The sequence below is a fragment of the Urocitellus parryii genome, chromosome 7 (genome assembly GCF_045843805.1).
Source record: "Urocitellus parryii isolate mUroPar1 chromosome 7, mUroPar1.hap1, whole genome shotgun sequence".
Lineage (NCBI taxonomy): Eukaryota > Metazoa > Chordata > Mammalia > Rodentia > Sciuridae > Urocitellus > Urocitellus parryii.
This window is the reverse complement of record NC_135537.1, coordinates 17,050,132-17,076,320: the sequence shown is the minus strand read 5'-3', so window position 1 is coordinate 17,076,320 and position 26,189 is coordinate 17,050,132. Positions and strand designations below refer to the sequence as shown.

The window sequence follows — 26,189 nt, the reverse complement described above, 5'->3', positions numbered from 1 at the left end:
AGTTGAATAACTTTTCTTTTCTTCCATTTCTTATATAGGAACAATGCTATATGCAGAATTATCATATTATTATTTAGTTTCCATTAAGCAAATGTGTAAGTTAATAAAAAAATTTATACCACCTTTCAAAAAAGGTATATAATAAAATATAATTTTAAAGCTATGCTGAATATGATATAACTTTGCACTGATTACTCAGAATTCATATGAGATCTAATGTACCTTGAAGAAAATTACCTAGAAACATTACAGTAGGCAGAAATGCTTTGTAATAGAATACTGGGTAAATCACATTAGGTGGAGTATAATTGTATAATTTTTTTTCAATTTTTTTTATAGAGGGACACAATATCTGTATTTTGTTTATTTATTTTTATGTGATGCTGAGGATCGAACCCAGTACCTCACATGTGCAAGGCAAGCACTTTGCCAGTGAGCCACAACCCCAGCCCCTGGAGTATAATTTTTTAAATTGTGTTTTGAACATAAGTATGTGACCTGACAATTGAAACATAAAATAATTCTCATTATTCATCTAATGATTTGGAGAACAAGGGAAGAAATATTAAATGCTTTTTCAGGGGTATGTTAATGAGGTAAAAATGTTTAATTACGATTATTGGATAAACAATTAGACTAAGCCTGTTTGGAAACTTGTTTCTGTGTTTATTGATTTTTATTTTGGGGTGAAACTTTATGAAACAAAATTCTATGTTAAAAGGAATTACAGAACTGAGCTTTTAGCATTCTATTAAAATTCTAAAAGAATAAGCATACGTCACGTTTGGTAACATTGGAGTATTTTTTGGCATTTTTCCTTCATATAAAGTTTATTAGATCATGTTGAAACAATCTAACTGGTAAACCTGTTCGAAATGTGTGAGAAGGATAGCCCATTGTGTGAGGGCCATTTATCATCTACATGCAGACATGTGGACTTGTATAGTTGGGCATTGTTCATTTATGTGTTATAAACACCGTTGTGTTACCATGGTACCAGTTAAATGGGCAAGTGGCATCAAAATAAGTTGCAGGTTGTTATTGTGAAAAAATTAAGTCTGTATTGGGAAATGTTCCCTTTGATGTATTTTGTACCTAAGATTAGCTGCTGTGAAAAGAGAGCTGAAGATAAAGGAATTATACTTACAAGATGCTGCTAGAAGGCGTTTTCTGAAGCTTCAGCAAGATCAACGTGAAATGGAACTACAAAGACTGGATGATGAAATTGAGAGAAAGGTTTAGTATTCTTTTTTTTATATATTTATTTTTTAGTTGTAGTAACTAGTCAAATTGACTAGTATTCTTGATGACTATTTCTCCAAAATAAAAATGTATCCATATCAGTTAATCATGAAGTTAATTGTGATTGGGGAAAGATTCCTTTTTAATGTAAATATTTATGTATCATCAATGTAGGATTTTCAGTATAAAATATATAGAGTTAAAAATGGACCTTTTCCATGCTTCATCTTTTCATCTTCAGAGATAAACTGTTAAAAAATAAATTGATTGCACAACTTTTTGGGTCTGTTTCTATACATGAAAAGTAATTACACTTATATTTTTTAAAAAATGGGATTATTTTCCCTACAACTTGTTTTTATACCATGCCTTTAAAAATGATATATGTTGAATATCTTTTCCTATTGCTGTATTTCTCTTTTTTTGTGTGTGTGATTGCTACTATTTCTTTTTTTAAGTATTTAACATCTCTTTTTCTTTTTAATATCGTTATTTATTTATTTATTTATGTGATGCTGAGGACCGAACCCAGTGCCTCTTGCATGTGAGGCAAGCGCTCAACCACTGAGCCACAACCCCAGCCTACTATTGCTACTATTTCATTGATGAATGTACCATAGTTTCTTTAATCCTTTGCTATTGGGCATTTAGGTTATTTGCAATGTTTCTTTTACAAAACTGTGCTACATTGTACATTTTTCCACATGAAAGCAGCTTAAGATATTTTAATCTTTAGCTTAAATTTCCATGCCCCAAATTAAGTTTTATAGTATTTTAAGTATTTCTGTTTTTTAGTTGGGAAGTACTGGGGATTGAACTCAGGGGCACTCGACCACTGAGCCACATCCCCAGCTCTAGTTTGTATTGTATTTAGAGACAGGGTCTCACTGAGTTTCTTAGCATCTCCCTTCTTTGCTGAGACTGGCTTTGAACTCGACATCCTCCTGCCTCAGCCTTAAGCATTTCTAGTAAGAAGAAAAAAAATGAAATTAATTTTAATTATCTTAATTTTACTTATTTTAATTATTCCACTCAGTATGTTTGTACATCAATACTTCAGTATTCAACTGGTATAAAAACATTTTTGGTGGACTATTTGTTTACTTTTTTTGTACTAAGGCTTTGAAATCCACTATTCATTTTACACTTAACAGAACACCACAATTGGGACAAGTCACATTTTAAAAGTTCAACAACCAACAGCTAGTGGCTGCTTATACAGTGTAGGTTGGGGAAAACTAACCTGTTTGTCTGTTGAGGCCAGCCTCAGCAATTTAGTGAGGCTCTAAGCAACTTAGTAAAACCCTCTCTCAAATTAAAAAGTAAAACAGGCTAGGGATGTAGCACAGTGGTAAAGGGCCCCTGAGGATTCAATCCATAGTACCAATAAACAAACAAATAAATAAATAAAGTAAAAATCAGTAGGTCTGGGGATATAGCTCAGTTTTAGAACACTTGTCTGGCAATGTGTGTGGCCCTGGATTCAGTCCCTAGTACTAGAAAAACGAAAGAAAAGCAGAAGTAAAACTCAGACAATGGCATTTCATGATATTACATTTTTAAAAATATATATGAATTTCAGACTTCAGGGTCTATAGATGAAATTTTATTGGAACATTGGTGCATCCATTTGTTTCCATATTGTCTGTGGATGCATTTGTACTACGATGGCAGAGGCCAGTGATTGTGACAAAAACCTAATGACCCACAAAGCCTAAAGGATTTACTATCTGGCTCTGAACAGAAAAAAATTGCCAACCCCTAGTTTGTCTGAAAATTGAGTGTAAGGTATGAGTTATTTTAAGCTTTTTTCTGTGCAAAAGGCTCATCCCTTGTCCCAGCACTGTCGAATGTTAGTAGTCATCTGCCAATGGTTATTACATATTGAATTCCCTCATGTAGTTGACCTTCTCTCTTGCTCTGCCTGTTCCTAAGTCAGTGCCATGCAGTTTCAATGTGTAATAATTGTGATGCTCTACTACCTAGGCCTGATTCCCACTCATCAGTCTTCCTTTTCAAGAGTTTCTTCAGTATTCCTAGATGTTTAGCATTCCAAACAGACTGAGAATTTTATCACACTCTGAATCCCCATCTCCCCACATCCTATTGAAATTTTTATTAGGATTACACTGAATTTAATTTACTTTAGGAAATTTCAAACTTGTTTTTTATAAAATACTAAATATTTTTAAGTCTTTGGGACTATTTTTAATTCATCTGTGTTCAAAATCTATTTTCTCTTTTTTTATAGCATAATACTTTTGTTTAAAGCTAATTTTAAAAAATTACTTAGGGCCACACTAAATTGCTGAGGCTGACTTCGAACTTGAGATTCTCCTTATGATCCTCCCAAGCGGCTGGAATTACAGGCAGGCACCATGGCATCTGGCTAAAGCTAATTAATTTTTTTTCTTTTATTCCCACATTTTTATTGGAGCTAATTAATTTTTAATTGACTTTTTTTATTCTCTTATCTAGTGGATCAAATTAATATTTCATTATTCTCAAAGAGTATATGTTCTTCCCCAAAAGTAAAGCAGGCTCAGAACTCTTAAATCTTTATTTCCAGGGTTTTTTTTAATATTTATTTTTTAGCTATAGGTGGGCACAATATCTTTATTTTGTTAATATGTGGTGCTGAGGATCAAACCCAGTGCTTCACGCATGCTAGGCGAGCGCTCTACCACTGAGCCTTGGCCCCAGCCTATATTTCCAGTTCTTGAGGCGAGGCAAAGTGTTTTGTGGTCAGAGTATTTTAATGTCCTTTCAACAGCATGGTCAGGCATCCGCCGCCCTTCTAGCCCCCTACTCTGCCAGCTGCCTGTTCTAACATGCTCTCACCCTTCCCAACTGCAAACGCTCCTCTTCAACTCCAGCAGGAAAGACTGCCTAAGTCCAAAGTGACATGTATATGTGACTTCAGACATCTGTTAACAGCAAAGTGATCTGGTTTTTTTCTGGCACGTGGCTGTTTATGTCACTGAAAATTCATAAGCAGTGAGCTTCTGTAGCTGAAATCCTTAAAAGGCACACTGTACTGTGCCCGACAGCTCCTTCACCCCTTGGCTTCAGCACTGCTCTTGCCTCCTAGACTCAAGCCCCCCACCTTTGAGCCAGCTGCTTTCCCACTTACAGCCTTAAGGTGGACCAGCTTCTTTGACCCCTAGGATGTGTATTTTTGCAAGTCCCACTATATTCTCATTTTTATTGCTTCTCCTATTACATGCTATTTTATAGCATGTCTTTTAATCAACAGTATCTAACCCTCAGTAGTTGAAGGTAGTAATTCAATCATCATATGTTTGTTGAATAAATGAATGGGGGGCTGGGGTTGTGGCTCAGTGGTGGAGCACACACCTAGCACCTGTGAGACCCTGGATTCGATCCTCAGCACCACATAAAAATAAATAAGTAAAATAACGGTATTGTGTCCAACTACAACTAAAAACAATTTTTAAAAAATAATAAAAAATAAATGAATGGTGATTGACAACTGATTGGTTACAGTTTGTTGTTTTGTTTGAAATACATACAATGTATTTTATTCTCACTGCTAAAAATAATTGGGGCTTTAGGCAACCAAATAGTTAAGATAATTTCTAAGATTCTCTCAAAATATCTTATCTGAACCCTCTAGTATATAGGAGGGAAAAGCTTTCAAGAAATCCAATTCTAGAGAATGGCGAATTCTAAATGAGCTATGTCTGTCTGATCAAAACACGAGTTGAATAATCCACAGTAAAGTCCAACCTGAAGTTATTGTCAAATTGATTTATAAAAAGTATAAATCAAAAAGAACATTAAATAACCATTACATTTCATAAGATTAAACATTCTGTATTTCTGTAAACCCCAAATTTAAGTTGTTCAAGTTTTTCTAACTCAGTGTTGGTTACTGTAGCGTGGTAAAAACTGCTGCCTCTTTTTCCAGTCTATCCAAATGAGTCTATGGTAACTATGTGATCTTTTTTAAAAAATTAAGCATAACTTTAACTCAGAGATTAGTCCTAGATTCCACAGTGAATATTAACATATTATCAGTTATTCTGGTTCCTGAAACCAATTCCTGTTATTTTTTATATATATATCTTTACTTTTATTTGTTTTTATGTGGTTCTGAGGCTCGAACCCAGTACCTCACATGTGTGATGCAAGTGCTCTACCACTGAGCCACAACCCCAGTCCCAATTCCTGTTATTTTAAATACTGTCATTGAGTTTTCACTTTATAAGATTACTAAATTCCTTAGAAATGAACTTGTAAATTATTTGTAATACTTGTGTTTGTTGTTTGGCCGTAGGTACAAATGAGAGATCAAGAAATTGCTACCACAACCAAAGACCTAGAAATGAGGCAGCTGGAACTCGAATCACAAAAAAGACTTTATGAGAAGGTAGAAGTCATTTATTTCCAGTGTAAGAAAAGCAGAGTTTGTACGAACCCTTTTTAGGCTGTATTTATTCATAGTTTCTTAATGTTCATTTTAATCACTTTTGAAACAGCATATAGTGTTATCCAGGATTGTAAAGTAGCCAGAATGTCTGAATGTACAGTTTGTTGTAATTCTTTAATTCATGTTTCTGTAGCAGCTTAGCCTGGTGTCTGAAGCACCAGATGTAAGCCCCAGACATTGCCTCAGGATCTTTACCAGTTTACTAAGTTCTCCTACATTTGTGCAACTAACTGTGAAATTATCCCAATACAAGTTGATCATTCTTAATCTGAAAAGTCAAAATCTGAAGTGCTCTGATAGCCAAAACATTTGAAGTGCCAACTTGATGCTCAAAAATTTCAAATTTTGGAGCATTTTGAATTTCAGGCTTTCAGATTAAGGATGCTCAACTAGTAAAGATTATGCAGTATTTCAAACTCCTAAGAAAATTCCAAAATCAGAAATACTTCTGGCCTTGAGCATTTGGAATAAGGAATACTCACCCTGAGCCTTCCAAGGATCTTGTGAGGCAACATGGCAGTAACTGTAAAGTACTTTAAATTTAAATCTTCTGGAATTAGATCAGCAAATATTTGCTTAGAACCTACAACTCAGTTTTTATACCACTGGGGAAAGCTATGTTAACATAATTTTTATTGGGGGAAAATGTTTTGTTACTGATTTATGTTGAAACCATAGGTTTTTATTTCCTTCAGCCCCTTAAAATTAGACTTTGAGTTTAAAGTTGACTGCAGGTTCATAACAGGTAACATACACAAGATTGTTATCTACATTAATATTTAAAACAGCATCCATTATATCTGTAATACTTTTTAAGTTTCTTCTAGAACTGAACAAGGAATTTCCAGTAATTTTAAATTAGATGTAATTAACTTGGACTAAACTAGAGTTTACTTTTGCTGTCTTTCCTTTAGGAATAAGAGGTGTGTAGCAATTAGGGGACATAATTTCAGAATTAAAAGAAATTTTGCAAGAAAAATCCTAAAATTTTCAAGAAATTTTTCTCTCAGCTGGGCACAGTGGCACATGCCTATAACCAGCAGTTCTGGAAGCTGAGGCAGTAGGATCATGAGTTCAAAGCCAGTTTCAGTAACTTAGGGAGGCCCTAAACAACTCAGCGAGGCCCTGCCTCTAAATAAAATGTAAAAAAGGGCTGGGGATGTGGCTCGGTGGTAAAGCGTCCCTCAGTTCAATCACTGATACAAAAAAAAAATTTTTTTTCTCTCGGATTCTCAAATATTAATGTTTTGCTAAATTTATCTTTCCATCTGTACACATATACATATTTTCTTCTCTGAACTATTTAAGGGTAAGTTGTAAACATGACACTCCTTTACCCCTCAGCATTTCAGTATACAAGGAATCCTATTATATAGTTGCAGTATATTACCAAAACCAGGAAGTCAACATAATATTATCTGATCTATAAATACCCTTTTTCGGATTTGATCAGTTATCTCAAAAACATTCTTTAGAGCAAAAGGAAAATCTAAGATCCATATTTCCAGGTGTCTCATGTCTTCTTTACTCCTATTTAAACTCCTCCTGAGTTTCCTTTGTATGTCATGACACTCATGTTTATTGAAGTGTATAGGATAGATATGTTACAGAATGTCCCTCAGCATTTACCCATTGTGTTTTCATGGAAAGATTCTAGTGATGCACTTTGGGCAGGAATGCCACATAAGTAATGCTGAGTTGCTTTCTGAGTATCAGATTAGGAGGCAAATATTTATTAATCCCTTTTTGCTATCTTTTGAAGGAAATATTTAGTTAAGGAAACCTACAGGGTTAGAGAAGAATTAAATTAAAACTAACATAAAATCTTAAAATTTATCTGCTCATTTAGATAGATATATTGCTCTCACCTTTTTAAAAATGGCTTTAGTGACCAACACTTTACCTGCCAAATTTCTCTCTTACATACATTATACATCAATTAAATATCTATTTCCAACCGGGTGTGGTGTTGCACACCTGTAGTCCCAGCGTTTTGGGAGGCTGAGGCAGGAGGATCGCAAGTTCAAAGCCAGCCTTAGCAACAGCAAGGCGCTAATCAACTCAATGAGACCCTGTCTCTAAATAAAATACAAAATAGGGCTGGGGGTGTTGCTCAGTGGTCAAGTGCCCCTGAGTTCATTCCCCATTACTTACCCCCCAAAAAAATCTATTTCCAAAGACTTTGGGTTGGGGGGCAGGTAGAGGTGACTGGACATTGAACCTAGATATGCTTTACCACTGAGCCACATCCCCACATCTTTCTATTTTTTATTTTGAGACAGCATTTCCCTAAATTGCTCAGGGCCTCACCAAGTTGCCGAGGCTCACCTTAAATTTTTAGTCCTCTTGCCTCAGCCTCCCAAATTGTTGGGATCATAGGTATGCTCCATTGTACCTGGTTTCTAAAGACATTTTGTTCCAGAAAATATCATTATTAGCTCAATGGGAAATACGAGCTCAACATTCTATATACACCTAATTTGATTGGTATTTTTGTTTTGTTTTGGTTTGGTTTGATTTCATTTGGTTTGGTTTTTTGGCAGTGCTGGGTATGGAGCCCAGAGTCTTGTACGTAGGCAAGCCCTCTACCACTGAGCTACACCCCCGACCCTAATTAAAAAAGAAGAAAAATAAGAAAACTAAGCATAAAGACCAACAAGTAAATTCTGACCTGTGATCCAGATCCCTTCCCTTCATCTTCCAGGACCTTGTTTTAATGAAGTGGGTTTTGTCCTTCTCTCTATCTTTCACATGTAAGCACCTTCTCTGTGGAATAATAGCATCCTTGAAAAGATCGTTATGAGGATTATAAATGTATGTGTCGCAGGGTCCCCAAGACCACCCTTGGGTTCATTGATTCATTAGGACTCACAGAATTCAGTAAGAGCTCTTACACCTATGGTTTCATTTTATTGAAGTAGAAGGAAATTAAATCCAGTAAACTTAAGGGTCATGTAGGTGGACTCCAGAGCAGGCAGATCTTGCAGCTGGCATCTCCCATGGGGTTGTGCAGACAACACTGAATTCTCCTGGCATAGATGTGTGACAGTTGCACAGAGAACCGCCACCAGGAGGCTTGCGCAAGCCTCGTTGTCTTGGGTATCACAGGGGGTCAGCGTAGGAAAGGAGCACACAGGAGGCTGACCTTAGATGTCTTTCTTCAGCCCCTCCAGAAGTCAGGCTAATGTAGTCTGGCCCACAGCTCCTACCAAATCGCATTGTTCACATAAGCCAATGGCGCGGCCAAATCCCCAGTAATGCAAAGGCATCAGGCAGAGGGATCGAGGCCCAAGAGCTTATCTTCCAGGAGCTGGCCAAGGGCTAGTCTTTTCTTTGAAATGTGCAGAGTTTGAATAACTCAGACATACTGAGTAAAACCTTTCCTGCACAATGTCTGATTCATGCCGCCTGCAGGGGGGATAATAGTTTCCCTCTTCCTCCATGGCCTAAGAAAACTATAATTAAAAAAAAATGAATTGACAACTTCCTTTACCCAGTATGCTACGTCACACCACCAACCTGTCCTCATTCCTCTTCACTGTGAATTTTCATTCTTTTCTCCTAGTTCTTTTTTGGTGTTAGGGATTAAACCCAGGAGTACTTTACCTCTGAGCCACATCCCCGGCCCTTTTATTTTTTATTTAGAGACAGGGTCTCACTAAGTTGCTTAGGGCCTCGCTTAGTTGCTCAGGCCAGCCTGGAACTTGCAATCCTCCTGCCTTAGTCCCCAAACTGCCAGGATTTCAGACTGTGCCACCTTTTCTCCTAGTTCTTAGTCTTTACATATATATGATTTTACCTCTTTGGGAGTTGCTTTTCTTTTTTACTAAATAAAATTCTTTTTTCCAAATGGCTATATCTTCATTGTTATCATTTGTAGTGGCTATGAACTGTAACTTATTTAAACCTTTTTTGTTTTTGTTAGATGTTTAAATGGTTTACAATTGTTGGCAATAAATAGCTATGCACATGTATCTTTTCTGTATATAATTTGTAAATATTTTTATTTTAAGCTAATTATAAAGGCAAGTAAGCTGCCTGTGAATAATTAGAAAAGTAGGAGGAAAATCTTTCAACCAAGAAATAGCAACTGCTGGGCTGGGGTTGTAGCTCAGTGGTAGAGCAGTTGCCTAGCACGTGTGTAGTCCTGGGTTCGATCTTCGGCACCACATAAAAAATAAATAAAGGTATTGTGTCCAACTGCAACTAAAAAATAAATATGAAAGAAATAGCAGCTGCTAGCCATGGTGACACACGCCTGTAATCCCAACTACCCAGGAGGCCGAGGCAGGAGGATTACGAGTTCAAGGCCAGCCTCTGCAATAGTGATAAATGAGATTATTTGGACATTCATTGTTATTTTGCTTTTAAAATTTACATCTTTGTGAAGGCCATCTGTTACTCTTCATCCCCCAACCACTGTACCCATTAGCATTTACCCCATTCTCCAGGCCCTGGCAACCACAGATTTACTTTCTATTTGTATGGATTTGCCTATCTAAGTGGACAGGACATTTCAAATAGAATTACACAGTGTGTGGTCATTTGTGATTGACTTCTTTCATTAGCATGTTTTCAAGGTTCATCCACATGATAGTATGGATCAGTACTTTATTCCTTTTTATGGCTGAATAATAGTTCATTATATGAATAGACCACAATTTGTTTATCCATTTGTCAGCTATGGACTTTTGAGTTGTTTTTATGATTTTGCTCTGATAAATAATACTGATGTGAACATTTATGAACAGCTTTTTATGGGGCATGTTTACAGTTCTCTTGAAAATACACCTGAGAGAAGTAGTTTGTATTTTCTTTTTTATAATAGCAATACATGTGTATATGAGGTGGTATCTTATTGTGTTTTTTACTTCATTTTCCTACTAACTAATGATATTAAGCATCTTTTCATATATTTTTGGTCGTTTTTGTATTTTCTTTGGAGGTAGTATGGTTAATATCTATTTGTATTATGTGTAAGTTGTACTTTGTTGGTTTTTTAAAAAATAATCGTGGTTATTGTAAAAACTATGCATTTTAAATATAAAGTGACAATTATGAGAATGAGATTGTCCCTGCCTCAGGGTTTCTTGTTTGTTTTTGCGTAGTGACTTTTCTGAACTAATTCTGTGAAATCTGCTGCTTGCTGTGTGAAGCCGCTGAGGTGTCTCCTCAGCTTAGTGGTCAGCTAATGATTGACAGGCTTCCTTATTAGGGGTTTTGAACCAGAGAGCTTCTGGTCCCTCCTGAGGGGCACCGTGTGCATACTGGGGCACATCTGCCACATTGAGCAAGGCAGTTTGCAATCCTGGCCTAGATTTCACTTCATGGTCTTACAGAACCTCAAAGGTAACTATATGTGAGTGCTTAGCCGCAGCCCCAGGTCTGAGCACACAGCTCTGGATATAGGGATATATGCATAGCCTTACATATGCAGGTGGCTGGCTAAAGTCCCAAGAATGTAGGGGAGTTTTTTAAGTCCTCCTGTGGATGTCAAAGTCCTGGTTTTTCTTGTTAAGCTTTTTTTTTTTTTTTTGGAAGGGGTATGTAGAGACATCAGTGAAAACCACACAGCAGGTAACTCTGAAAATTCTCTCCTTCCCAAAAGCAAAAACTGTCAGAATCAACTTCTTCAAAATTCTGGAAATTGACTGAAGCCTTATAGCAATCTGGAGAGTATTTATTCATTAAAATAGCTAAACCTCAGTAAGAAACAGCAATTTTTAGGGGCATTCGACTACTGAGCCACATCCCAGCTCTATTTTGTATTTTATTTGAAGACAGAGTCTCACTGAGTTGTTTAATGCCTCACTTTTGCTGGCTTTGAACTCACCATCCTTCTGCCTCAGCCTCCTGAGCTGCTGGAATTATCCACGATCTACTGCCTCCACAGCCAGGATGTTCAATTTCTAATTGTTTTCTACAACTGTCCCTGAGGAACTGGCTGCGCACACTGAGTTCTGAGTGAGGTGATATGAAGACAGTGTAGGCAGTGGGGTCTTGCAGAGACCCATAAGGTCAAGTAATGGTGACTCTCAGGGAATGGCTTGAAGGAGCTCCAGCCCCGGCTCGCCTGCTCCATAGGTTACCAGGCTGCTGGTTTTCAGGGCCAACCTGAGCTTGGGGTTGGGTGGGAATCAGAATACACAAGATAAAATAGCAGAGAGCTTGCTGTTTCTTACTGAGGTTTAGCCATTTTAATGAGTAAATGCTCTCCAGATTGCTGTAAGGCTTCAGTCAATTTCCAGAATTTTGAAGAAGTTGATTCTGACAGTTTTTGCTTTTAGGAAGGAGAGAATTTTCAGAGTTACTTGCTTTGTGGTTTTCACTGATATCACTACTACTTGCTTTTTACTTTGAAAATTAAATGGTTACTGTTTTTATTTGTGTACGTATTAGTATTTTGCAAAAAGAAAAGCCACTTTGTGTTTTAGTATTGTTATATAAATCAGCAATTTTTTTAACAGAATCTTACTAGTAATCAAGAAGCTATTGCAAAAGAAATTAAAGAAGATGCTGATGCCTATAGGCGAAAAGTGGATCTTGAAGAACACATGTTTCATAAGCTAATAGAAACTGGCCAGACTCAGAGCAGAAAGACCCAGAAGGTAAACGTATGGCAAATTTAGTGTGTACATAGGAGGTAATTTTCCATCCATAGTTCTTTTAAGAGAACAAATTTAGAATAAATTGTGAAATTGAGATAATTTATTGCTTTGCTTCATTAATCCAAGTTCCTAGAGCCTCACATTGCTGTATTTATTTACAGGGTGCTTGCTTCATTGAAAGTCATATATGAGTCTCTTTCAGACTCTTTACAACTACTGTTTCAAAGGAAATAGAAACTTTACAAATTATGCTTTTCTGTCATGCTGTGTCTCAGAAATTTTCCCTAAATGGTTGAGGTCCCTGTCTTGTATGGAAGCCAGCACTTCCAGAGTATATTTGTGGAATTCTAATAACTGTTATTCAGTGAAGTGGGGGATGACCAAGTATTATAAATGCTGTCCTAAAATAGGGGGTTTTTTAAATGCCAAATTTGAGAGTTTTGTACATTCTGAATCATTAAGAAACATTTCCAGACTTATTTTATAGAATTTCTTACAGAGTATCCTTTCAGAAATGATGATTTAAATGAATTGAAATAAAACTTGAGGCATTCAAAAAAGAACTTTGTCTATTATACCTTTAGCAAAATGTTAAATGGGTGTATGTCGGGGGTTGGTCCTCTTTCAAGAATCAGGAATGGTGTAGAGACCTTCTGTTCTGCAACAGTCCCTTAGATTATTCACCCAAAATATTCCACTATTTTTTTTTAATTGTAGACTTTTGTGAATCTGTAAAAATAGGCTCTTTTGACTTGTTTTCATGGTGTTTAGAACAAATATTACTAAATCCTACCCATCCCCTAGCCTGGAAGTTCTCACTCTTGCTATACATTAAAATCACTTACAGAGTGTTTTAAAATACCAATATCCAACTGCACCAGAGATGGATTTTACTGGTTTGTGGTGGGCCCTGGGAGTCAGTCTGTTTTACCACACCAGGTGACTGTGATATGCAACCAAGCTTATGAACAGCTGTCCTGGATACCTGGACACATGATTTTAGAGTCTGACATTGTTTCTGAATTTTTACAACTTTTCTTAGATAATTGAAGAAAATTTGGCAAAAGCTGAACAAGCATGCTTAAATACTGACTGGCAGATTCAAAATTTACATAGACAAAAATCTAATGATCTACAAAGAAATGAAGGTTACCGAGAAGTAGCCAACCTCCTTCGGAAGAACAGAAGGAAAGAATCAGAGGTATTAAATGCAATGATGGAGGAGGAAGCTAAGAAGGTAAGAATCGTATTATAAATTTTTTATTAGATGAAGCATTTAAATATCAGAATAATACAAAATCAGATGACAAAAGCATCAAACCAAGTAATTTTAGTTGGGAAAAATAATCTAATTTTAATGGTTATTTCTCAGAGAAGTTATCTAATATTGATGCTACCTAAAAATTGTTAAGCATTTTTCTCATTTATTTTAGTGTGTCTCAATTTGTTAGCTCCTGGATTTGTTCTGACTGATTGGGTAGTATTACCACTTTAATTTACCTGCTTTTCGTTTATTGTTTGGTTTGTTTTTTAAGTCTGTGGTAATATTATTATACTTTTTTAAATATTTATTTATTTTTAAGTTTTAGGTAGACACAATATCTTTATTTTACATTTATGTGGTGCTGAGGATCAAACCCAGTGCCTAGTGCATGCTAGGCGAGCACTCTACCACTGAGCCACAACCCCAGCCCCATATACTTTTTTTTTTTCAAAAAAAAAATTTTGTTTTTAGTTGCCAGTGGACCTTTATTTTATTTATTTATATGTGGTGCTGAGAACTGAATCACACATGCTAGGCAAGTGCTCTACCACTGAGCTATAATCCTAGCCCCTCATTTTAATTTTTTTGTTTGGGAATTTTTTGGTTTTAGAGTTTTGGTTTTTGATTTGGGGTACTAAGGATTGAACCCAGAAACATTCTACCTCTGAGCTATATACCTAGCCCTTTTTAAATTTTTTTACTTTGAGACAGTGTCTTGCTAAGTTACTGAGGCTGGCCTCAAATTTGCAATGGTCCTACACTAGGCTCCCAAGTAGTTGGAATTACAGGCATGCCACCATCATGCCCAGCTTTACCTCATTCTTTATACTTACAAAAGATTTTGAATAAATAGAAAATGTTTGGAGCTGCTAATAACAAAACTCAAAATAGTAGTGACAAGATAGAAATGCTTTTCTTTCTCACAAGTTTGGAGATAAACAGTTTCAAGCTACTGAGACTTCAAGGCTACCATGTTTCTTGGACTTTTCTGTACTGCTTCTTGGTGTATGGTTTTCATTCTCAATGATACCTTATCATCCAAGTTGACTGCTAGAGTTCCAGCCATCACATGTATATGCCAGACAACAGAAAGAAGTACAGGATCTTCTACCTCCCATCAGAGTCAGCTCTTTCTCAGGGTCCCTATTTTAGTCAGCTCTTTCACTACTATGACTGAAAGACCCAACCAGAACAATTGTAGAGGAGGAAAAGTGTATTTGAGGGCACATGGTTTCAGAGGTCTTAGTCCATAGAAGGCCAACTCCATTCCTCAGGGCTCAAGGTGAGGCCCCATGGAAGAAGAATGTAGCAGAAGGAAACAGCTCACATGGTGATTAGGAAAGAGAGAGAGAGAGAGAGAGAGAGAGACACAGACAGACAGACAGACAGACAGACTCCACTTGCCAGATACAAATAAAAATCCCAAAGCCACATCCCATTTCCCACCTCCTCCAGCCGCACCTTATCGCTTCAGTCACCACTTGGTTAATCCCAGTCAGGGTATAAATTCACTGATTGGGTTAAGACTCTTAAAATCCAGTCATTTCTCCTGTGAACCTTATTGTATGGGAGCTTCTGGAGGACCCCCTCACATCCAAATCATAGTAGTCCCATATCATATTTCTAACCAATTAGGTTGCAAAAGATTCTGGGAAATGTAGTTTTTAACAGGGTTTATTATGAACCTAAATAAAATTAAGATTTATTCTGAAAGTAGATTCAAAATGGATTTTGAAGAGACAGCCAAGAGTGTATGTCACACAGATGTATCTTTTGGTGACTTCTCCTAACACCTGGAAGCCCTGTGCTCTGTAGACTCTATCACAGATACCGTGGACTTTCCTAAGGGTTCTGCAGCTGGGGAGAGATGAGGCTCTAGATAACTGGCTTTAGTTCCTTCCTCCTTCTGCAGCTGCCTCAGGTGTCTATTCTGAAAGCTGTTTACCACATGTTTCAGACAAGTCTCTATTCCAGAGTGTCCTACCACCTCCCAGTGGCAAGGAGCCCTTCCTTTCAGGGACAGGAAGGGGGAGTGGGGAGGAGTACTGTCCAGGACACTGAGGCCGTTGTCTCAGGAGTACTGTGGTGGAAGCCCCCACCCCTGCTCCCGTCGGATCGCTGATACTATGGCTGGACTGTGAAATTTGGTGCTACTGTACTTGGGTGAAATAGTACATTTGAGAGTAGATGGAATCATTGTAAGGGCTTCTCACATTATGCAGAAATTCTTTGTGTTTGGATCCTGGGTTCTAAAGCTAACTTGACTTTTATGTAACCTTGGGGAATCCCCAGACTCAGTGCCATCATCAGGAACACCAAAGGGATGGGTCTCTGGTTGTGTTTTATGATTCTTTAAAGCTTTTATTTAGTACATTGGTGTTCTCTTCATGAAAATGATATGAGTGTTTCCATATAAAAGCTGTAACATTTCTAGAACATTAGCAAATATTATAATATTTTAAATCTGTTATTTTAGTTATCCTCTGAGCTGATTTTAAGGTGATGGTCATTTTCTTATTTTCTGGGGAAGAAATCAGGGGACTAATAGAAATTATTTGACTTCCTTGTGGTCAAGGTGTATGCCAGAGCTGGACAAAGAATTAATTCTCTGAATTTTGTTGACTTTTTTTTTACTAAGGCATAGCATTAAAATTAAATAAAATTAATCACCATTAATACAAAACCAGCTTAGACTCCTAAGATTTGAAGCACATGGAAATGAATGGTTGTTTCTACAATGGTTGGGTTGGCTATGGGTTCCACGGCCCTCAGAGGTGCTGAGTACTACACAGAATGTGCCTCTGTTCCCAGAGGTCTTCCATAGCTGTGGGACACCACAGCCGCCCAGATCCCATAATACCAAGCAGATAGTGTGCACCCTGAGACTGTGAAGGAGGAAGAGTAGAGGAAAAGATAAGAGTTTGTGTTACCACAATGTTTATGTGATCTGTTTTCACCACTTACTTTTATGTAGTGGAAGGAAGCTGAAGAAAAAGGGTTTCATTTGAGATCAGAAAAGAAAGCTTCTGCCCTTTCGGATGAATCCAGAAAGTGGTTTTTACAGCAGGAGATGAGTGCTGCCTTAGAACATGCTGAAAATCCATGTAATAAAGGTGAGTGTCATTGAGTGTCCTTCATACTGTCACACATTCCTCTTTTCTGTTCTCATGAATAATTCATAGAGGTGTATTTTGGCACTTTCATTCAAACTATGCACTGCTAAGAGGTAATCACTAGTTTCTTTTTTCTTTTGGGGGAGGAGCAGGAAAGGGTGAGCTGAGGAGGTGGTTATGTTTAAAAACAAAGCTCTGATCAAGAACAGTGTTTCGCCTTTCCTGTAGGACTGATTCCCGTAGGACTTTCCGTAGATCCATGGCCCCTTGACATCCTCTTAATCTTCTAGAATGTGATTTGTTCCCAAAGTGCTACTTATAATTATTTTAGTAAAAATATGTGCTTTGCCAATATCTGGCCCTCAGAATAATAGTATATTAATGTTTATCTTAGAGATCTTCCTATAGGATCTAATCAAACATTAGGCTTTTGTTACAAGGACTACAAAATCAACTGAAAAAATGAAAATCATAATTTATATATTATAATTTAAAATTCTAAAATAGAGTACAAATACAGGAAAATTTTATTATGTTGTATTGTTTCAGTCTTTTATAATGTATATGCATTCTTTTTAAAATCACAGCTTTGCTGATGTATAATTCACATACCATACAATTTACCTATTTTATAGTGTACAATGTGTTGTATTACTGTATGTTAAGAAATCTATTCAGAGCTGTGCAACTATCACCACAAGCAATTTTAGAACTTTTTTTGACACCTCAAAATAAACTCTGTACCAATTAAAAGTTATTCCCCTCTTCCCCTCACTCCCCACCAGCCGCTGGCAACTACTGATCTACTTGTGGTCACTAGATTTTTCTCTTCAGGAGATTTCATGTAAATGGAGTCCTACAATATATGGTCTTTTATGTCTTGTTCTTTTACTTGGCATAATGTTTTGAGTTTCAACCACAAATCTGAAAAGTAAAAATCTAGGTTAGATGCTGTCATCAGTTACTCATTCCTACTTTGGCAACCCCTCATTACCTCTCATGCTTGAGATTTAGTGGTCTCAGTTGCATCAAAAATAGTAGTTGGGAGAAGTGGGGAGAGAATGTGACTTTGCACAAATTAAATATTTAAAACTGGCTCACAAAGGATAGTGTCTTCTGGAGCTATCTTTTCTCCCTGACCCTTTCATACTTACTCCTGTTTTAGAAAGGAAAAACTTTTTGAATCTTTTCAAGAACCTACATATTTAGAAATAGAAAAATGTGGGAAGCTTCCATCATCATTGGTGTAACAACATACTTCCGTCTGCCTCCATAATGGCTCCCCTCCTGCTACCTAAAGTTTAACCCTCCTAAACTTTACCAATGAGAGAATTTGTTAATAAGCATCCCGTTTTTAAAAGGTAAACCCCTAAAGAACTGTCAGTCATTTCTTTAATCAGGATGTATAATTTAGAAGATAATTGGCTACAGTTAGGAAGACATTTTGATTGGAGATGCTCAGTGTTGGTTTTCCACTCAGGCCCCAGAAGACAGGTACCAGGACGAAGCAAACAGTCCGCATGTGCCAGGGACAGAAGATTTACTTAACATTTTTGCCTAGTATTGAAACTTTATCAGCAATGTCAGGAAATTCTTACTATCTTTCAGAAGACAGAACTTTCTGGTTCATGCCTGGACGTCCCTAAAATCCCAGGCCTAGAAACTTAATTTTAAAATGGCAAAGCATGTGAATAGACATTTCTCCAGAGAAGATACAAAAAATGGCCAGATGCACATGGAAAACATGTCCACTTTATTAATTGTTAGGGAAAGGGAAATGAAATAAAAAACCACCATGGGATACCACTCCACACCCTCTAGGTTGGCTATAGTCAAAAAGACAAATAGTAAAGGGTTGGTGAGGATCAGAGAGATGGGGACAGTGCTGCAGGGAGTGTAGAATGGTGCCATCGCTTTGGAAGGTTAGTTTGACAGTTCCTCAGAAGGTTAACTCAAGTAGTGCATCCCCTAGGTATATCTCCCAGAGAATCAAAAGCATGTGTTTGTGTAAAAACTTATTCGTGAATGTTTGTGGCATCATTATTTGAAACAGTCAAAATAGAAACAACCCAGAGATCCTTTAAATGAGGAATGGATAAACAATGGGATATATCCATAGAACAGAATCTTACTCATTTATAAAGACAAGTGAGTGCTGATCCATGGTACAAAATGGGTGAACTTCATGGCGGCAGCTCATGGAGGGGTGGGTGCTTGCCTAGCATGCACAGGGCTCTAGGTTTCATTCCCAATACCACCAAAAAAAAAAAAAAGAAAACTGAACCTTAAACCCCATGATACATTAAAAAAAAAAAAAAGACCTAAAAGGCCACATATTATGTGATCCTGTTCATATAAAATGTACAGAATTGGAAAATCTGTGGAGATCAGAGTAGTTAGTGGTTGGCTGGAAGTGAAAAGGATGTGGAGTTTCTTTTGGGGTGATGAAAATGTTCTAAAATTAGTGGTGACAGTTGTACAACTCTGAATAACTCTGAATATATTAATAACACTGAATTGTGCACTGGGAAAGTATCCAGTTTGTGTGGGGGGTATGGATTATACATTAAGGAGACTGTTGCTTAAAGAAAGACATCAGTAAATGCTGTTGCTGAGTAAGGCCACTGGACCAGGTTTCAAAATCACTGGGCCTTGAAGAAAGGGGAGAGTGTAGAGAAGCAGGATGACACTTGAGACAGAGAGGGTGCACCCCACTCAGGACAGGCCCACTGTGTGGGTGTGAACACGAGGGTCTCAGTACACTCAGCTGCTGTCACTGAGCTGTGTGCCTCTGGTTAGTTTATTTAACCACTTGAATTTGGATTAACTCAGGAACATTTACTGGTCTTCAGTTTTGTATTTGTGAAATGAGAAGATTATAGACTTGGTGATCTTTAATTTTGTTACAATCCTAACATTGCATTATACTGTTTTGTAACCACTTGTTGTTTCTGGACCTCTTTGGGAAACATCTCCCAAAACATGCACATATACATACACAAACGAAATTTTTCCTTATGTTTATGTGAATTGGTTAACCAAAAACTTCCATGAATTTCAGTTGTTCATGAAGAACTTGTTATTGTGATTAAACAATGGTAGGAAGTTGCCTGTCTTAGTGATTTAAGTTAGGCAAGCTGGAGCAAAGAACTTGGGTTCACTCTAGCCCTAGCTATCTCGGAAAAGATAGATAATAAGGACTTCAATGCCAGCCTGGGAGGGGGGGTCCTTCTCCTGTTGCTGTAAGTCTGCCTCCTAGACAAGGAACTTGGGGGCAAGGTTGGACAAGGCAGGAATTTAGTTGTACCTTTTTATTCCTTTTGAATCTTTCAGTATATATAATAACAATTCATTATATAAACACTAATTCAAAATAATAAAAAGGCCAGTACAGTGGCTCCTGCCTATAGTCCCAGCCACCCAGGAGGCTGAAGCAGGAAGATTGCCAAGTTCAAGACAGCCTTGGCAATTTTTTTTAAAATTTTTTATTTTTTTTAATATTTATTTTTTAGTTCTCGGCGGACACAACATCTTTGTTGGTATGTGGTGCTGAGGATCGAACGCGGGACTCACGCATGCCAGGCGAGCGCGCTACCGCTTGAGCCACATCCCCAGCCCCAGCCTTGGCAATTTAGACACCGACTCAAAAAAAAATTTTTTTTTTTGTTGTTGTTGTTGTTGTTTTGTTTTTAAAAGCTGGGAATGTAGCTCAGTCCTTGCCTAGCATGTGCAAGGCCCTGGGTTCAACCCCCAACACCACAAAACAATAATAATAAATAAAGTGATAAAGAATTACTTTTGGAGCCTTAGATACATTAAATTAAGAAAAACAAAAGCAAGTTGCAATACAGGAAGTATAGGAACTTTCACTTTTCCTCTCTTCCTTATATGTCCAAAATTGTTACAATTAACATTTGTTATTTTTCATAAATCAAAGATTTTTTTTAAAATTCACATATCCAGGACCTCACAAATGCAATTTAATTTGCCAGTGTTTGAAATATTGCTGTGGGCAAAGGGAACCACTGGTTATTTGAACAGAGATAATATTTACCAGACAGCCGCTGGGGAAGGTGAATTAAACGCAGTGGCCAGTGTTTTGGAGGACAGAGGAGAGGCGACTGGGAGATGTGGACTCTGGAAGGCGGGGAAGGCCGACTTGTGCTGCGCCCCCTGTGCTGGGGCACTTGGAGGCTGGCGAGCTTGTCACCGCACTCCATTTTCTATTCCTTCCACGTGTAAAGAGGTCGACTCTTTGTGTCCTCTTGGTAAGTCTCTAGAAGCTGCTCTGGGCGCGGAGCAGGCGGTGTGGGCGACCTCCGCTCCCCCTCGCACACTCCTGTGCCGTTGGCCCACGCCAGGTTGGCCCACGCCAGCTCGTTAGTCAGTTGGTAATTAGCTTTATCTTAATGCCTCAGGAGCTAAACCTCGGAGTGAAAAGAGCAGGTGGAGTTTGCAGCTGGTGTCGCAGGGAGCCTCTGCCGGCTGCGGCCGTGTATGGAGGCTGGGCTGTGCTGGAGTGGCCAGGGAGAGGCCTGAGGTGGGGGTTAGGACGGGGCTTTTTCAAGGAAGACTTTGGTGTCATTGGATGTGAAGCCTTAGGAGTTAGGGGCAGTAAGAGAGCAGCTGAGAGGCCAGTGTCAGCCAGTGAGAGCACTTGATGAAAGTGGGAGGCGCCCCTGGGCTCCAGAGCTGGCTGGGCCTCCTCTCTGGAGGCTGCGCGGGGCCAGCCTCGCGGGGTGGGCTTGTAGTCGGCCGAGGCTGGTGCGCGGCCGGCAGTGCTCGGCAAGGGCTTCCTGATCGCTTTCATAAGCACTTCCAGTAAACATTGGGGATCTCTACCCTAACATCTGCATTTTTTTTAGCTATCTGTTGCCTTTTTGTTTTAGCTAGTGGTGTTTTTAAAAGATGCTATGAAAATTTCAGCTGAGCTCTTAACTCTCACTGTGCTTTACTTGCCTCTGGCTGATGGTAGCATTTTTTAATTTATTCTAATTAGTTCTACATCACATTTTCTTTATCCATTCATCTGTTTAAGGGCATCTAGATTGGTTCCATAGTTTATCTATTGTGAGTTGAGCTGCTATAAACATTGATGTGGCTGCGTCCCTGTAATATGCTGACTTTAAGTCCTTTGGGTAGAAACCGAGGAAGGGGATCACTGGGTCAATTGATGGTTCCATTCCAAGTTTTCTGAGGAATCTCCATACCACTCTCCATAACGGTTGTACCAATTTGCATTCCTACCAGCGATATATGAGTGTACCTTTTTCCCCACGTCCTCACCAACATTTGTTGTTGTTTGTATTCTTGATAATTGCCTTTCTGACTGGGGTGAGATGAAATCTTAGAATACTTTGAATTTGCATTTCTCTAATTGCTAAAGATGTTGAACATTTTTCATATATTTGTTGATCGATTGTATTTCTTCTGTGAAGTGTCTGTTCAGTTCCTTAGCCCATTTATTAATTAGATTATTTGTTTTTTTGGTGGTTTTTTTTTTTTTTTTTTAGTTCTTTATATATCCTAGAGATTAATGCTCTGAGGTTCATGTGGTAAAGATTTTCTCCCATTCTTAGGCTCTCTCTTCATGTTATTGTTTCCTTTGTTGAGAAGAAGTTTCTTAGGTTGATGCCATTGCATTTATTGATTCTTGATTTTGCTTCTTGCACTTTAGGAGTCTCGTTAAGGAAGACAGATCCTCCGCAACATTTAATGGTGGTAGCATTTTTTCAGAATAGAAAAGAAAGTGTTTAACCATCCTGACAATTTTGTGTGTGTGTGTGTGTGTGTGTGTGTGAGAGAGAGAGAGAGTGTGTTCGCACGTGCGCGCTGGGGATTGAATCCAGGGCCTTGTGCATGCAAGGCAAGCACTCTACCAACTGAGCTATATCCCCAGTCTGACAATTTTAATTTACTAGGGACCACTGGCATTAGTAAAGGCTTTCTGCTCCTTCCTGAACATCCTCTCTACCTCATTTTTGCAGCAGAAGTGCTCCAGTTGCAAAATGAACGGGTTACGTTGAGCAGTTTGCCTAGAACCTCAGAATTAAATGACATTTCTGATATGGATTCCTCAACACAGAGTAAGTTGATAAGCAAGAAAGATTTCTTCTATCATTTTTTATTTAACAATATTTAAGCAAAATTGTGGTTGCAATGATATTTATAGAATGTCAGTGCTGGTTTCTTAGGTCCCTGATAGCAGAGAACCTAAAATAGAGTCAGCAAGAATCCCACGTGTTTCCAGCTAGAGGAAAAACCAGATACAGACCAACTCCAGATAAAGAAAGTCTGCAGAATGCATTCATGCCACTCCATTTGTTTATATCAGTATTGCTGCCCCAAAAGAGGTAGAGGCCCTAACTGAAGGCCCTAAATTAATAATATGAGGTTTGTAACTGCTTTCATATCCTTTCAAAAAGAAAACTTCAGCACTACCACATATGTGAATTGTCTTGTGTCTTCCTCTGCAGCCATTGGGAGGAGTCCATGCTACATCAGGTGCGCTGCTGCCAAGATGAAAGGCTTTGTGCTGGCTAGTGGGTGACTTCAGATCCCTTGGCTTGATGCCCTGGGGGATCATGTTTATTTTTGGAAGGGATAGGGTGGCATCTTACAGCAGTATAGTCACACTAACCGATAAAGGAGCTAACAAGTATATTACTAACTGTGAAAAGGGAAGAAGGGACTGGAAACTGTAATGTTAGACATTCTTTCAGCTGACGTTTTCAATAGATGAAGCAGAATTTAAGGAGGTCTTTTGAGTTCTTTTAAAAGAACAAAATTTTATGCAAGGTTTCCAAAAAATGAGCTTTTTAAGAAATTTCTCTTTTTTTAAACTATAATAATATTTTAATAAATTATACAAAAAAGATGAGACAAATGTGCATTTGTGGAATTGCATGTTGGTAAGGCCAGATCCCTGCAGAAGGTTCCTTCTGCCGTGAATGTGTACGTCTAGTTGTCTCCCTCTTAGAGCAGACATTTACTTTCCTCACACACCACCCATGGGAGGAGGGCTGGGACCACGAAGATGATTGATTTGACCCGTTCTTCAGGGAGGGTTTCCATTGTCGAATCTGGAATAAATGAGTTTCTGTAGCCTCTTTTGTTTTCACATCTTCTTGAGGAAGTTTTGAAGAACAAAATCACAAATTCAGCTGTTCTCCAAAAGAAATCTGTTATCAAAGACAGTGTCCCTGAGGACTGCTCTGGCACTTGTCCATTCGAGCACATCGTGGCTTGGTTCTTGGCTTCCCAGTGACTTACAAGAAATATTTCTAATAAGTCATAAGATTCCAGTATTATGTGAAATGTTTTTGTAACTCATAGTTATATATGCACCTATAAATTCTGTGCCAGGATATGAATTAGACTAAGAATCATTTGTGAATCAAATGAAATACAGAGATTCTCCACTGTTCTTATTCTGACACCTCAGAACTCCCTCTTTTTCTTCCTCACCACGTTTCACAGGCAGCCTTCACACCCCTTGGGCTGGCACTGGCCTCCTGCTTTAGCCTGCAGAGCAGCTGGGAGCGCAGGCCTGTGCTTCTCGCCCAACTAGAACTTCAACTTTAACCAGACAATTCTAAATTTCAAACTGGAGTGAAAGGATTGGCTCAGTCTAGGTCGTTTGGGGAAAAAATAAAAATGAAAAAGAAAGTTCTTTGGGAGAAGAAAATAGTTTTTCAGGAATTGAAGCTGACTGGTTATGAAACTAAATTTCAGAAGTGTATTTTTCTCCCAAATTCCATATTTACTAGCCCCTTAGTCCACTTGAAATGGCCATTACTCTTAGACAAATTGTTGTATTTTAATCTTTGCTATTAAGAACATTGTTTGTTTATTTTGTTATTGGGAAAGCAGTCATGGAACACACTTCACAGTGACTAGGAATGACTTTTCTCGTTATCATTGACATCATAGTGAGGAAGCTTACTGTTTTGAAGAACACAAATTCTTAGTCATGCTTGGTTCCTAATGTATAAATTTTATAAATGCTAAATCACTTAAAATATACAACTTTGCTGATAGCATTTCTTCAGTTCTATAAATAAATATTTGAATTGTAAATGGAACTACTTAGGGGCAGGTAATTCATTCAGCTTTTTGTTTAAGAAGCCTCGTTTTTACAATATTCATTTTATTATTAACGTTTGCAGCACATAACCTTCAAAGTAATTACTCTATCATTGCTAACATCAGAAAATTCAACTGCTAGTAATATTAAATTTTGTTTTCAAGTTTCTTTAAATAGAAAAACAAGAGAATGGGACAGCATGGAGCAGAATCTTATCAAGAAAGTAAGAAATCTCCGCCAGAGGCTCACCGAGCAAGCTCGTGAGAGATGTCGGACCCCTCACCTTTTAACTATGTAAAGACATGTCACCTCAAGATAGTCAGAGGGAGATACCTATTTACAATCAATGACACTGATTTTTATATTGTTTATTTTAAATTCCTATGGAGACCATCCTTCTGTATAGAAAAAAATGTGTTCATAAAAATTATGTTTTCTATTTAATTCTAATACTTTTTGACTTACAAATGACTTCTTGAACTTTTCACAGTAAAAGGTTTTTGAAAACTCTTAAGGCTGTTGGGCTCTCAGTTGCAAAGACCAGCTTCAGCAACTTTAGCAATGAAAGTTTACTTTAAAGATAAATGAAGGGGCTGGGGCTGGGGCTCAGGGGGAGAGCGCTCGCCTGGCACGTACAGGGGCACTGGGTTCAATCCTCAGCACCACATAAAAATGAATAAATAAAGGTATTGTGTTCAACTACAAATAAAAAATAAGAAAGATAAATGGATAGAGCTGGGGTTGTGGCTCAGCAGTAGCGCACTCACCTAGCACATGCGAGGCCCTGGGTCCAATCCTCAGCACCACATAAAAATACATAAATAAAATAAAGATATTATGTCCAACTACAACTAAAAACTAAAAATTAAAAAAAAAAAAAGATAAAAGGAGAGGGCTGGGGGTGTGGCCCAGTGTAGAGCGCTTTCCTAATGTGTGAGGCACTGGATTTGATTCTCAGCATCGCATATAAATAAATGAATAAAGATCCATCAACATTTTAAAAATATTTTTAAAATAAATAGAGAAAAAAATCCCAAAAAACCATCTCAGCAACATGCAACCAGGACTGAGAGAACTCGGCAGCAGCCGGAGGCTCCATCAGCGTGGACTTGGCCTGAATGACAGCCCTCCTGCCCCCGTGTCACCACAGCAGAATCTCCTCTGCCAGTGACCCCACCACAACCACAGACATCTCAAGCTCTGCTTCTCTGGCCCTCTGCGTGCTGCTCTCAGCAGAGCTGTCTGCTGGTCCTCCCCATCTCTTCGCTCCCAGCAGGGCTACCCAAGATTTCATGAACCTTGCTCCCCCGTTTTTAAAGGGAGAATAGAAATAGCTCCCAGCCTTTATGTGAGGACTACATAGACGAGGCGTGTGCAGTTCTTTACCCAGTGCTCAGCATACAATGCGTGTGCAGCACAGTAG

The 26,189-nt window shown here is 38.1% G+C and overlaps 1 protein-coding gene across 3 annotated transcripts in view; it reads left to right on the top strand.

Moving 5' to 3' along the window:
* The window catches only part of Tbc1d31 (TBC1 domain family member 31), a 73,305-nt gene extending 48,141 nt beyond the window's left edge, over window positions 1-25,164 (top strand). For 2 of the 3 annotated variants that reach the window (XM_077800366.1, XM_026407213.2), the window contains 7 exons: window positions 1,101-1,236; window positions 5,543-5,635; window positions 12,163-12,303; window positions 13,346-13,540; window positions 16,542-16,680; window positions 22,671-22,766; window positions 24,931-25,164. In XM_077800366.1, coding sequence (XP_077656492.1) covers window positions 1,101-1,236; window positions 5,543-5,635; window positions 12,163-12,303; window positions 13,346-13,540; window positions 16,542-16,680; window positions 22,671-22,766; window positions 24,931-25,064 — 934 coding nt within the window. In that variant the 3' untranslated portion in view covers window positions 25,065-25,164. Of the gene's footprint in view, window positions 1-1,100; window positions 1,237-5,542; window positions 5,636-12,162; window positions 12,304-13,345; window positions 13,541-16,541; window positions 16,681-22,667; window positions 22,767-24,930 lie in introns of all 3 variants that reach the window. The other variant, XM_077800365.1, reaches the window with a different exon arrangement.
* Window positions 25,165-26,189: the final 1,025 nt, after the last annotated feature.